The following is a 12,068-nucleotide window of genomic DNA, read 5'->3' as shown; positions in this document are numbered from 1 at the left end:
TTAAAATGAGAGCCTCCCTTACCTAAGACGTTCACTTCTACCACAGCGGTGGCCCGACCACAGACGTTCATGGCCTCGATAATATATGTGCCACTGTCACTTCTCTTACTATCCACGATCGTCACTGTGGATTTTTTAGGAACGTTTTCAATGGTGATTCTTTTGTCGTGCTTCAGAAGCATATCAGCCTTTGTCCAGGTTACTGTAGGTTCAGGTTTGCCAGTTACAGTGGCAGGAAGTTCAATCTTAGTTCCTGCTTTTACAGTGAGACCCGCAAGGAGCTTCACGTCGAGGAAAATTTCTGGAGCCTCTGAATTGGAAAAGATTATTTATGATGTTACCAAGTTTAGGCAGAATTAAAGTCAAAAGTCTGATTGATAAAGCAAAAACCAAAAGTAAGTACCCTGTGTGTCCACAGCCTGGATTTCTTCTGTGGGTCTGCTTGGCTTGCTAGCTCCTAGCCTATTCAAGGCCTTCACACGATAGGCATACCACTGGCCTTCTTCAAGACCTGTTACTTCCATTCTGTCAGAAAACAAAATAGGATATTTTACTTAATGCATTTAATCTGTTCCATTGTGTAGTATTCATAATATTTCCAAAATTCATACCCCTGGTATAATACTGTCCTTTAAATTAATTCTGGATTGCTTCAACATTTTAACTAATGAAAACCTTGATTAAAGGGTAAGTTCAGCAGCACTTTTAAAAATCAGACAGGCACACCAAGGAAGTTCTAAAGTTAACATTTAGATTTACCAAAAGAAAGCCTATTTTAGTAAGAGTAAATATTTACTTTTGTGCCAAATAATTTAAAAACTTACTTTGTTTCTGCAACTGGGTCTCCACAAGCGACCCATCGATCAGAACCACGTGGACATTTTTCAACTAAATATCCTTTGACGCGTGAACCACCATCATGTTTAGGTGGATCCCATGTTAGGAAGATGCTCTTGGCTGTTCGATCTCTCCACTTAACATTCTCTGGTGGGTCAGGTACCGCTATAGCATTTTAAAGAGAGAGTCAGTCTTAGATAGGCCGTCTATGAAATCTCCATACTGCCAACCTGTGTCTTTCCCCCATAACTTCAACTGCAGGTCTAAAGCAAAAACAGGTGGGAATTCCCTGGTGGTCCAGTGGTTAGGACTCTGTGCTTCCAGTGCAGGGGACATGGGTTCGATCCCTGGTCGGGGAACTAAGATCCCACAAGCTGCGTGGCACGGCCAAATAAATAAATAAATACATAAATAGAAATAAAAGCAAAAACAGGTAACAAGAGGCTAGGTAAGAAAATATCAAGAATGTACTCACTTGCAGGAGCTGACATATTTACAGGTTCATCAACATATGCGGGTTCTCCAGGGCCACACTTGTTACGAGCACAGACTTTAAATAAATATTCTTTTCCTTGAACAAGATCAGTAACTGTGAATTCTAGGTCAGTCACAGAGTCTGTAACCTGGGACAAAGCAATACAGTTAATAAACTGTTTTCCAAAAACTCTTTGCCTAAGTCAAAATATTTTTACCATGAGCAGGGTTACAAATGGAAGTTGTTTTGAATGCTAAGGATCATTCTTACGTTAATTTCATATTAAGGAGAAAATTGCAAAGTAAGACATAATAATATTTGATGCCTAATGTAAGGTGGAACTGCTTCATAGTTTGTACACATTAAAAAGTCGGCAAATAAGGTGTTGATTCTTTCTACCAGCTTGGTTATTAGAAATATGATAAATCAAGGTAAAAAATAGTAATGGTATAAACTGAGGAGAGAAGATGGCAGATTAGGCCAACTAAGGTAATCTAGTGGAGTGAGAAAAAGTATGACCACCAGGGAGTTAAGTACTTAGTGTCCTTAGAATGGCTTATAGCTTAAAAGGGCATATTGGATACTTATCAGGTACCAAGTGAGTAGGTAAGTTTTGTTTTATTTTTTAATAAACCTAGTTGAAAATCTAGTAAGGCTCACAAAATGAGGCAATTACACCAAATCTTGGTTGAACTACCTCAGGAAGCATTAGCATCAATACATTTTTAAAAGTTTTAGGTACTTTTTCAGCAAGGTAAAGGTAAAAACATAAAAACTTTGCAAGGCATCTCAACATTCCGGGATTTCCCCCACTCTCTTTTCTGGAGTTGCTGCTCAAAACTCACTTTAGTCCATGTTTTCCGGCTGACTTCTCGCTTTTCAACAACATATCCGGTTAATGGACTTCCTCCATCATCATCTGGTGGTTCCCAAGTCAGATGTACTGAGTCCCTGGTTATCGCACCGAATTTCAGTTCTTTGGGTGCACTTGGGCGAGCTGAAAAAAAAAAAATGCAGTCGGAAATCATTATCATTAATAGCTTGAACCAATATTTGTTAATACTGTCAAATCACCTTAGATCACAAAAGTTTAGTTCCTTACCAATTACACTGACATCAATCTCCCCAGAAATTGCTTTCACACGGTTTTCTAACTTCAGCATATAAATGCCCTTGTCTGGACGTTCACTTGGAGAAATGATAAGCTCAGCATAGGCAGATAGGGTTTTCATTTTCACACGGTCTCCCGCTTCTAGTACTTTATCTCCAAAAGACCAGGTAGCAGTTGGCCTTGGATAGCCTGTGCTTGGAACCAGGATCTTGATAGGATTTGGCACAATAACTTCCAGGCCATCTTTAAATGCACTTAAATCCATTGTTGGTTCAACTACCAAAGAGAAAACTTAATGAGTTTCCAGTACTGTATTTAAATCCCTGGTACCCCAAAGTAGCTACGTGATGTTCCCAGATCTAAAAATAAAATATCCATTTACCAAATGCATCATCAGCAGTTAGAGGACCAAGAATTTCAGATGGATCTGAAACACCAGCTTCATTTTCTGCAGATACTCGATATAAATATTTATTTCCTTTTTGTAATCCAGTAATCTAAAATTATGAATCAACATTTGTAAAATACATATACATTTAAGTCCATGATCATTTACCGACTATTTATTTTAGATACACATGCCCTACCTTGTAAGTCAGTTCAGGGACAAGTTTCTTGTTGCAACGAATCCAATTATCTTTTCCTTCTTCACATCGTTCTATTATATAGCCCAATATTGGGCCTCCTCCATCTTTCAGAGGAGGTTCCCATGTGAGCTGAACTGATGACTGAGTCTGATCTGAGGAGTTTAGGTTCACAGGAGGACTTGGTCTCTCTGGATTGGAAGAAAGAGTTGGAGCATACCATTTAATTCAGTGACAGCTTATTAAGATAATGCTGTAATCACTTCTATCATCCCCATATTCACTGGATACAAGCAGGCACAGTCTGGATTTCTACAATTTTGCTCAAATTTTTCTGATGTTCTTTTCATTAACTTCTGTTTAATTTGATTTATTTTAATGAATAAGCTTAATTTCTTGGTTAAATGGAGTACTTATTTCCCTTCTTTTTGATGGACTCACCAATCGGATCAGCAACTTTGACGAAGGGTGTGGCTGCACTTGGTTTTCCAACTCCAATTCGGTTTTGGGCCCTAACCCGGAAACTGTACTCCTGTCCTTCCACCACATCAGTGACAGTTGCAGACAGGTCTTCAGCTCTTACTGTCATGGCAGTTTCCCATCTGATAGAAGTCTTGTCCCTTAATTCAATGACGTAGTTCGTGATCTCGGCACCTCCATCATACTCTGGTGGTTCCCATGTCAATGAGACACCAAATCTGTTCACATCAGTGATCGTTACATTCAAAGGAGGGCCTGGAACATCTGGATTTCCAGAAAACACGGGCTTTAGGTTATCTCAGGGATAAAAGCAAAGATAAGCTAGTTTACAATTTACTTAAAAACTTCTTCTTACCATATTTACTCCTTGCTTCTACAGGACTGTCAGTTTCTACTGGTTCACCAGTGCCGACTCTGTTTCTGGCGCTCACACGGAATAGGTACTCAACTCCTCCTTTTTGTAGTCTAGTGACAGTAAACTCACAACTATCTGCACGGTCAGTGGCCAGAACCCAGGTCTTTCTCTTGACGTCACGTCTTTCAACAACATAACCTATGATTTTGCTTCCACCATCAGTTAATGGTTCTTCCCAAGCGAGGCTCACTTCACCATCAAGTGTTTCTGTCACTTCTAAGTTACGTACTGGCCCAGGAACATCTGGAATTCACATATACATTTTTTTTTTTTTTTAGTGTGTTATCACGCTTTTAGTTGTGCTTTGCCAATAAAGTCCAAGTGACTCAAGGGCTTACCAATAACTTGTAAATTGATGAATGCTTCTGCTTTTCCATGTTTGTTCTGAAGCACAATTTTATACCTTCCTTTGTCTCCTTTCTTGGCTTCTAAAATTCTGAAAGAAGTCTGTTCAGCTGTAGTATCAACAGTTTTTGAAGACAGAGGTTCATTTTCTTTAAACCACTCAGCTTCTGCTTTGGGGTAGGCATCATAGGGCACCACCATGGTCAGAGGCTGGCCAATATCAACTGCCAGGTCTTGGTCAGCTGTCTTGATTTTAGGTGCGGCTAGTGAGAAAAATAATATGTGAATACTTTTGAGTTATTTATTGTAGTCCAGCTATGCCATAGCTTCTTTACTATGCATTTGTTAGCAAATACTGGTTACATGTCACAGTAACTTTACAGGAGAGAACACTAGCTGACTTAAGAGTTCTCACAGCTTATTTTGCAAATTATCAGACTCTGAAGAATAGAGGACTAAGTATGATATGAGACTACAAAATCTCCATTCTTTGCCAATAATAATAACAGAGGCCTGAATATAGTGCACAGAACATGTTTTTGGTTTTCTGTTTTTTATATAAAATAGGCACCTCATACTTAGTTCAAGATAAACCAGACAAACTTGTTCTTATGTGCAAGAGGTACATTAATGGCTCTTTCAAAATGCCGTCCTCTAAGGTTGTCTTGGAAGCTTGCGTCAGGATGAGAACAGACCTAAGAGGCCCCACAGGGATTTGGAAAGTAGAAAAGAATGGGGCTGTCTCTAGGTCTGGGTTTGCTTGGAAGACTCTCAGGGCAATAGGTTAATTCTAGGAGTTAACGAACAGCTGCCGTGTGCCAGGAGCTGTGCAAGGTTATCGCATGTAAAGAGCAATGCTGTCAATTTCCTCTTACTCAGGACACTTGGTGGTAAGAGGAATTAGAATAGTTAACATGTGGACAAGGCTTAATAGGAATAAAAAGCTTTCACAAACATTTTCTCATTAATTAACTGTGAAATCTGAAACCTACCCAGTATCTGTGGTATTGTAAGGATGTTTGAAAATAAAAGAAAGGGACTTACCTGCCAGTTCAAGCTTAGCTCTGGCTTCTTTGTCTTTGGCAATAAATCTGTATTCACCCTGGTCACGGGGCTTAATGTCACAAATCTGTAGCCTGTGTATCTTTCCTTCACTCATCATCTGGTGTTTGTCACTCTGGACAATAATCATGTTGTTTTTTAGCCACTGGACTTCCACCTTATCTTTGTTGAGCTCAGCTAAAAAGACAACATCAGTACCAGGGGCTTCAAGGATGTCTTGGGGAGGCCTGATGATCTCAACAGGGATTTCTGAAAAGAAAATGTGAAACAAATACAAACATGTTTGTATTGGGATTAACAACATTTAAAAACGTACTAGTATTAAAAATCGTCCTTTCACTTAATATGTACCTTCCACAAAGAGTCTAGCTCGAGACCTCCTGTCTTCTACTCCACAAGCATATTCACATTCATCATCCAGCCTGCAGTCTTTTATAATGAGTCTATGTATTCTGCCATCTTTTTCAAATTTGTATCTAAAAGAAGAGATTGAATTATTGGTTAGCTTGCATAATGACCACTAAATTGGCAAACTTGTATATATAGCTACAGAAATAGAGACTGAGAAGCTCTCACGTACTTTTTGCCTTCTTTGATTTCTCTCCCGTTTCTGTACCATTTTACATTTGCTTTCTCTCTGGAGAGCTGGCAGGAGAAGACAGCATCGTCAAACTCAGTGACTGTCTGGTCTTCCAAGTGTTCCACAAATTCTGTAGGGGCTTCTATGATGAGAAGTTCAGCAACAGATTTATCTTGTCCAGCAGTGACAATGTATTCACCTTCATCTGGGAAGCCACAGTCTTTAATGATTAGAGAGTGCTTATATTTATCAATTCTGTACAAAACACGGTTGTCAAAAGCCACCTCTTCTCCGTTTTTGGTCCAGTTCAGTCTTACATTGAGACGGTTCACCTTGCACCAGAATGTGACAGATTTCTTCTCCATTGTTTCAATATCTTTAAGAGGCTCAGTGATCCTAAGGTCTTCCTCTGTTGGAAAGGAGAAGAAGAGTGTTGATTTTAATTGTTTTCATAATAGAAATTGATTTTTAAAATCTCTAATGTCAAATAAGTGACTTACCTTCTACGATTAGATCGGCTGCACTCTTAACATTTTCACCTCTGTGATTGGTCAGAGACACATTATAGTTGGCTTGATCATCTAATTGTGCATCTCTAATTCTGAGGGTGTAGACCAGGTCTTTTTGGAGAATAATGTATTTTGAACTATCAAATATGACTTCTTCATTTCTGAACCATTTGGCTTTGGCACCTTCGGTATTGACCTCACAGTTAAAGACAGCTTCTTGTTGTTCCTTCACACGGGTGTTCTTCAGAGGAACTATGATCCTGAGTTTTTCTGAAAGCAATCAACAAGATTTTATAGTATGAAGAAGTACTAATGTGGTGCAAATATAAGTAAATCCAAGAAGCACAAACAAACTTACCAATTACTGTCAAGTGAGCGGCTGCTCTGGCAGCCCCAACCATGACTACGTAAGTGCCCATATCTTGTAATGTGGCATCTTTCACAACTAGGATCCTCTTTTTGCCATCAGCAATTATGTCATATTTATCTCCAGATTCAAGTGTCTTATCATCTCTCTTCCACTGGACTGCAAAGCTTTCCTTTGATATAGAGCAGACAAATTCAGCCTTTTCTCCTTCAAGTATTTCAACGTTTTGAGGCTTTGAGATAAATTCAGCAGCAAGTTCTGGAAAGAAAAAGTTGCAAGATATTGAAAAATTAAGCATTTGTACCTTACATGCAACAAGTATGATTTTCTTAAAATACAATAGTATTCACTGTAATTTTCATACCGTGAACTTTGACTTTGCCATCGGTTCGAGAACTTGGGAGTCGGCAGTTGTAGTTGCCAGTGTCTTCCAGGTGAGCATTCTGAATGATCAGGCTTCTCTTTCGTCCAACAGTAAGTATTTCATATCTTCCTGTTTCAATGATCTCTTCATCTCCTTTGTACCAAATTACTTCTGCTCTGGGCTTGGAGACCTCGCAAACCAGTTTTACAGTGTCTGTTTCACTAACTTCAATGTTGGTAAGATTTTTTGTAAAGACAGCTTCTTCTTCTGCAAGAAGAGTTAAAAACAATAAACATTGAATTAAACCGGAAATTTTTTTTTTCCCAACACATATACTCCTGCAAAGAAAGACTTCATTCTTACCCAGGACTGTCAGCATGCCAGAAGTTTGCGCTGTCCTTACTTCACAGGAATATTCTGCTTCATCAGCCAGTAGACATTTGTTGATGACAAGAATGCGGACTGCTCCCTTAGATATGATGTCATATTTTTTGCCCTTTTTAATTTCAGCACCATCTTTAAACCACTGAACCTATATTTAAGATAAATAAATACCTTTATCAGTTCTGTTGTTCCTTCACATGTGTGTCCTTAAGAGGAACTATGATCCTAAGCTTTTCTAAAAGCAGTCAATAAGACTTTACATTATGAAGAAGAACCAAAGTGGTAAATATAACCAAACCCCAAAAAACAAGAACAAACTGCTTCAATCATTAAGTGAGCAGCTGTGATACTACTATCAGTTATTAAAAATAATGGGATCATGTATTAGAGCCGTAGAGGGCCTTGGATTTCATGCAGACCAACTCCTTTGTTTTCCAGGACTCAAAGTTGACTCGCCAATGGTAGTTAATGGCAACCAGGAGTACTGAGTTGAGACATATGAAATTGCTGGTATTTGATTTTTTTTTTTTATTTGATTGTTTTTAACCTAAGAAAACATCAATTTCATATGGTTCAAATTAATAATATCTAAATCTCCTGATTGCAAGTCCAGTGCTTTTCAAGTAACAGCAAATGAATAATAGTAATACTAAAAAGAGAACAATTAAATCAAGTATGTATCTCACACTAAAGTAATAATCATTAATCTAAAAGTAAAGTGATGACTACAGAGAGGTTTGATTCATTTTTTTTTTTTTTTCATTTTGGTCAGACCAAAAGTAAACAAAGTTATCAGAAAACACAAGTTAGCAACCACACAATCACAGACCTTGGCATTTTCTCGGGAAATTTCACACTCAAACCGAGCCATTTCTTTTTCTTTAACTTGAAGATCGGTGAGTGGTCTTAAGAAGTCCACATGAGGAGCTGTAAGAGAAGGTCATCAGAATTCAGAATGAGGTTTCTAGAAATTCACTCTGACATACTATGGTGCTTTTGCAGGCTTTTTCATATTAGCAGGCTACAGCTGATTTGGAAATCACTTGGAGCTGCCATTCAGTTGTGATACTTTGCATTTTACATATCTCTTAGTTTTCATAAAATTATGTGGCATAATATATGTCCAACTAATTCCTCCTATCTATCTATCTCTCTATCTATCTATTGCCAGCTCAGTTCTGAATGACAGCTGGAGGAAAAATCTTCATTGATACTACTCCAGAGTTGAAAGTTGATATCATCAAAGGAAACACCAGTAGCAAAGAATCGTTATCTTATTTAAGGCAGGCAGCATAATCTTTGGGAAATTAGAAGAATTCAATGATAGTGCAGCTTGAAAAGCTATGATCAGTCTTGTCTATGGCTAAGAGACATGAGTTTGCAATTGAAATCACATACATTCAGCTTTTTTGGTGTGTGTCAGCTTCAAAGAGGTCACGTATAAGTCAGGTATAAAGTCCATTAGTGTGACAAAACAACATGCTTTGAATGGAAGGGTGATTTTTTTTTTTTTTTCTAATCTCTGGTTTCATTTATCTCCAGAATTAAGTTGGTGGAAATATAGGATTGGAGAGCTGCCCACATGCCCTTCCTTCTTTCAGGGTTCCTTGTGAGTCCTTCCCAAGATGCCCTTTCTTGATCAATGAAATTCTGGGACACAAGTGCTGGCTAATAGGCTTGAAGATATGCTCATTGTTGCTGAGCCTTCTTAGAGTAGGGATAAAGTAGGTAACAAAGGTAAGAAGGAGACCCAAGAAGCTATTCTGTCATAAGCGAAAGCAGAGCAGCCACAAACTGGAAAGAATAAAACAGACCAAGATGCATGGAAGCACAATCCAAGCCACTATGAGCTGTTGACAGATGGGAAGCAACTAAACCAATAGAAAATACTGCACAAAAATAAAGACACTAAAATATTATTGCTGGACAAATGAATGAATGAAAAAAATGAGCTAGCATGTGGCATTCTGAAAAAAGACGTTTTATTTTCCACCAGAGGAAGAAGTAGTGCTAAAAACCATTAGTGCCCTCTTCATTTATAGGACTCAAAGGATACAGGCTTCTCTCCATCTTTTTTTCCATTCTTATTCTCAGAGACAGCATTATGTGAATGGGATTTATCATATTACAGCAGACCTCTAGTGTGCTCCTATTCAGACTGAAATTTCATGATCACTTTCTAGTGGTTCGTCATACCTGAAAATTCATTTTCCTTCCAAGTGGAAATTGCTTTCATTTCCTTTCCTTTCTTTTTTATGACACCCTTCTTGTCTTTTTAAATTCAATTTGTCCTCATCTGTATTGGGATATTCCTGCAGTAGGCTTACCCCATGTAGACAAAGAGCACATCTCTCACTACTCAGTGAGAAGCAGAGCAAAAAGTGATCACTCGGCCCTTCTCAGACCAGATGTAGTGGAAGGACCTCTCTCTCTTTTTTTTTAAACACATAAAATATCATGTTACGTCAGTATCGATACTGTAAGTTGCCAAGAAATGCGGTTAGGCCACGAAGGGCATGCAAAAAGTGGGGTTTTTTTTGTTGTTGTTATCAAAGAGTTGCAAGTGAAAAGTGCTGTGTAAGAAGAATACTTACGCACGACGTTCAGGTTACAGGAAGTCTTAAAATCCTTAGCATCGCATGTGTATGTTTTAATGTCCTCTGGGGTGCAGCCGTGTATAATAAGTTTCCTGACCCTGCCATCAGCAACAATTTCATACTTCTTGCTTTTGAGAATTTCTGTCCCATTTTTGAACCATTTCACCTTAGCATTTTCTCGGGATACTTCACACTCCAATACCGCAGTGGCTTCCTCTTCGACCGTCTGGTCCTCAAGAGGCTTAGTGAATTCAACCGGGGGTTCTGAAAGAATCATACTAATTAGCCAAGGTATTTCTCCTTTCCTTCTCTAAGAGTTTCAGCACCTCCTCAATTTTCCTCTTGTATCTTGAGGGCTTTTCTGTTTTTAAGTTTCATTTGTAAGTTTTGATTCCACTCAGATGTTTTCGTCTAATAATGATGTTTCATCATTATTTTAATATACAGAGGAAAAGCATTTTTAGAGAATATGAAACATCAAGGAAATAATAGCCAACTCTTGGTTAAGAGAGTGATAGATACCTATTGATAATAATTCTTCCTCCAGCTGTTTATGAAATGCAGTAAAAACAGTGGGGATGGAAAAAGGAAGTAAAACCTATTCTAGCCAATTTTGGCTTTTTTTTTTTTTAGTAGTCTGTGAACTATTTTGTTAAGCCAAAAAGTAAAATTAGACTTTCTGATATTTGGTGGATTTTAATGATCTGTGGTACTTACCATATACAGATAGTTGAGAGTTGGCATTATTTATGAACCTCTGCATTATACATGTTTTTAAAAATAAGCCATGTGATTACCTTTCACGAAGAGGTTGGCTTGCGTTTTGAAATCTTTTGCTACTAGTTGGACTTCTCCAGCATCTTCTAACTTTACATCCCTCAGAGTAAGTGTATGAACTCTTCCTTCTGAACGTGTGACCACCTAGTTTTTTGAAAAAAAAAAAGGTGCAGTTTAAGAATATATGCATGGTAACTAAATTTATCATGGTGATCATTTTGAGATCTATAGAAATATAGAATCACTATGTTATGTACCAGGAACTAATATAGTATTATAGGTCAATTATACTTCAAAAACAAACAAACTCACAGAAGAAGAGATCAGATCTGTATTTTCTCGGGGTGTGGGGTGAGGATGGGGGTTCACTGGATGAAGGCAGTCAAAAGGTAGAAACTTCTATTTATAAGATAAATAAGTACTAGCGATGTAATGTACAACATGATAGATATAATTAACACTGCTCTATGTTACATATGAAAGTTGTTAAGAGGGTAAATCCTAAGAGTTCTCATCATAGGAAAACAATTTTTTTCTATATCTTTAATATCTATATGAGATAATGGATCTTCATGAAACATTATGGTAATTATTTCATGATATACGTAAGTCACATCATTGTGCTGTACACCTTAAACTTATACAGTGCTGTACGTCAATTATATATCAATAAAACTGGAAGAGAAAAAGAATATAAAAGAAAGAATTGGAGGTTCTTCTAGTTCTACCATCCAAAAATTCCGTAAGACACTGTGCCCTGTCATACAGATTGACTTTGCTTCACAGTTCACTTACAGTTAAGAATAATGTCAAAATTTTTCACCAGTGGAACTGTTTATTATGCTGGTGTAAAAAAAAGAGTCAGGAATAAAATTTCATATAAAGGTTTTTCCTTGGTGAAGAGCTGGGCATGGTTATTAATATAACTACCTTAATAATTGAGAAAGCCAAAAATATAATAAGGGAAAATAAATAGGAGAAGGTAATTAAGATATGTCCTAGGAATACAGCTACTTATTCAAGGACATGGTGCTTGAATGGGAGAAAAATCGTTTCTGTGATGACGTTTCAATATAAATTTTGAATTTAAAATTTGGACTGTGATTTAGGGCTATTTTAAAATGTATCTCAGGTTCTAATCCACCAACAGGTATGTCTTATCTGTTAACATGTTGTTTTAT

The 12,068-nt window shown here is 37.6% G+C and overlaps 1 protein-coding gene across 1 annotated transcript in view; it reads right to left on the bottom strand.

Moving 5' to 3' along the window:
* Positions 1–12,068, bottom strand: part of TTN (titin) — a 285,431-nt gene that overhangs the window by 88,878 nt on the left and 184,485 nt on the right. The window contains exons 248-268 of the mRNA XM_082395621.1: positions 10,908–11,031; positions 10,108–10,374; positions 8,343–8,440; positions 7,493–7,661; positions 7,130–7,396; positions 6,757–7,023; positions 6,390–6,668; positions 5,890–6,298; positions 5,661–5,785; positions 5,292–5,558; positions 4,241–4,510; positions 3,843–4,145; positions 3,449–3,751; positions 3,011–3,198; positions 2,806–2,920; positions 2,415–2,699; positions 2,158–2,309; positions 1,313–1,460; positions 825–1,002; positions 404–525; positions 23–310 (exon numbers count right to left, since the gene is read on the bottom strand). Of these exons, the coding sequence (XP_082251747.1) occupies positions 23–310; positions 404–525; positions 825–1,002; positions 1,313–1,460; positions 2,158–2,309; positions 2,415–2,699; positions 2,806–2,920; positions 3,011–3,198; positions 3,449–3,751; positions 3,843–4,145; positions 4,241–4,510; positions 5,292–5,558; positions 5,661–5,785; positions 5,890–6,298; positions 6,390–6,668; positions 6,757–7,023; positions 7,130–7,396; positions 7,493–7,661; positions 8,343–8,440; positions 10,108–10,374; positions 10,908–11,031 (4,624 nt within the window). The remainder of the gene's footprint in view (positions 1–22; positions 311–403; positions 526–824; positions 1,003–1,312; positions 1,461–2,157; positions 2,310–2,414; positions 2,700–2,805; positions 2,921–3,010; positions 3,199–3,448; positions 3,752–3,842; positions 4,146–4,240; positions 4,511–5,291; positions 5,559–5,660; positions 5,786–5,889; positions 6,299–6,389; positions 6,669–6,756; positions 7,024–7,129; positions 7,397–7,492; positions 7,662–8,342; positions 8,441–10,107; positions 10,375–10,907; positions 11,032–12,068) is intronic.

Source organism: Balaenoptera borealis (assembly GCF_965194805.1).
Source record: "Balaenoptera borealis genome assembly, chromosome: 6".
NCBI classification, from domain to species: domain Eukaryota; kingdom Metazoa; phylum Chordata; class Mammalia; order Artiodactyla; family Balaenopteridae; genus Balaenoptera; species Balaenoptera borealis.
The sequence above is the reverse complement of the archived record's forward strand: the minus strand, read 5'-3'. Positions and strand labels throughout refer to the sequence as shown.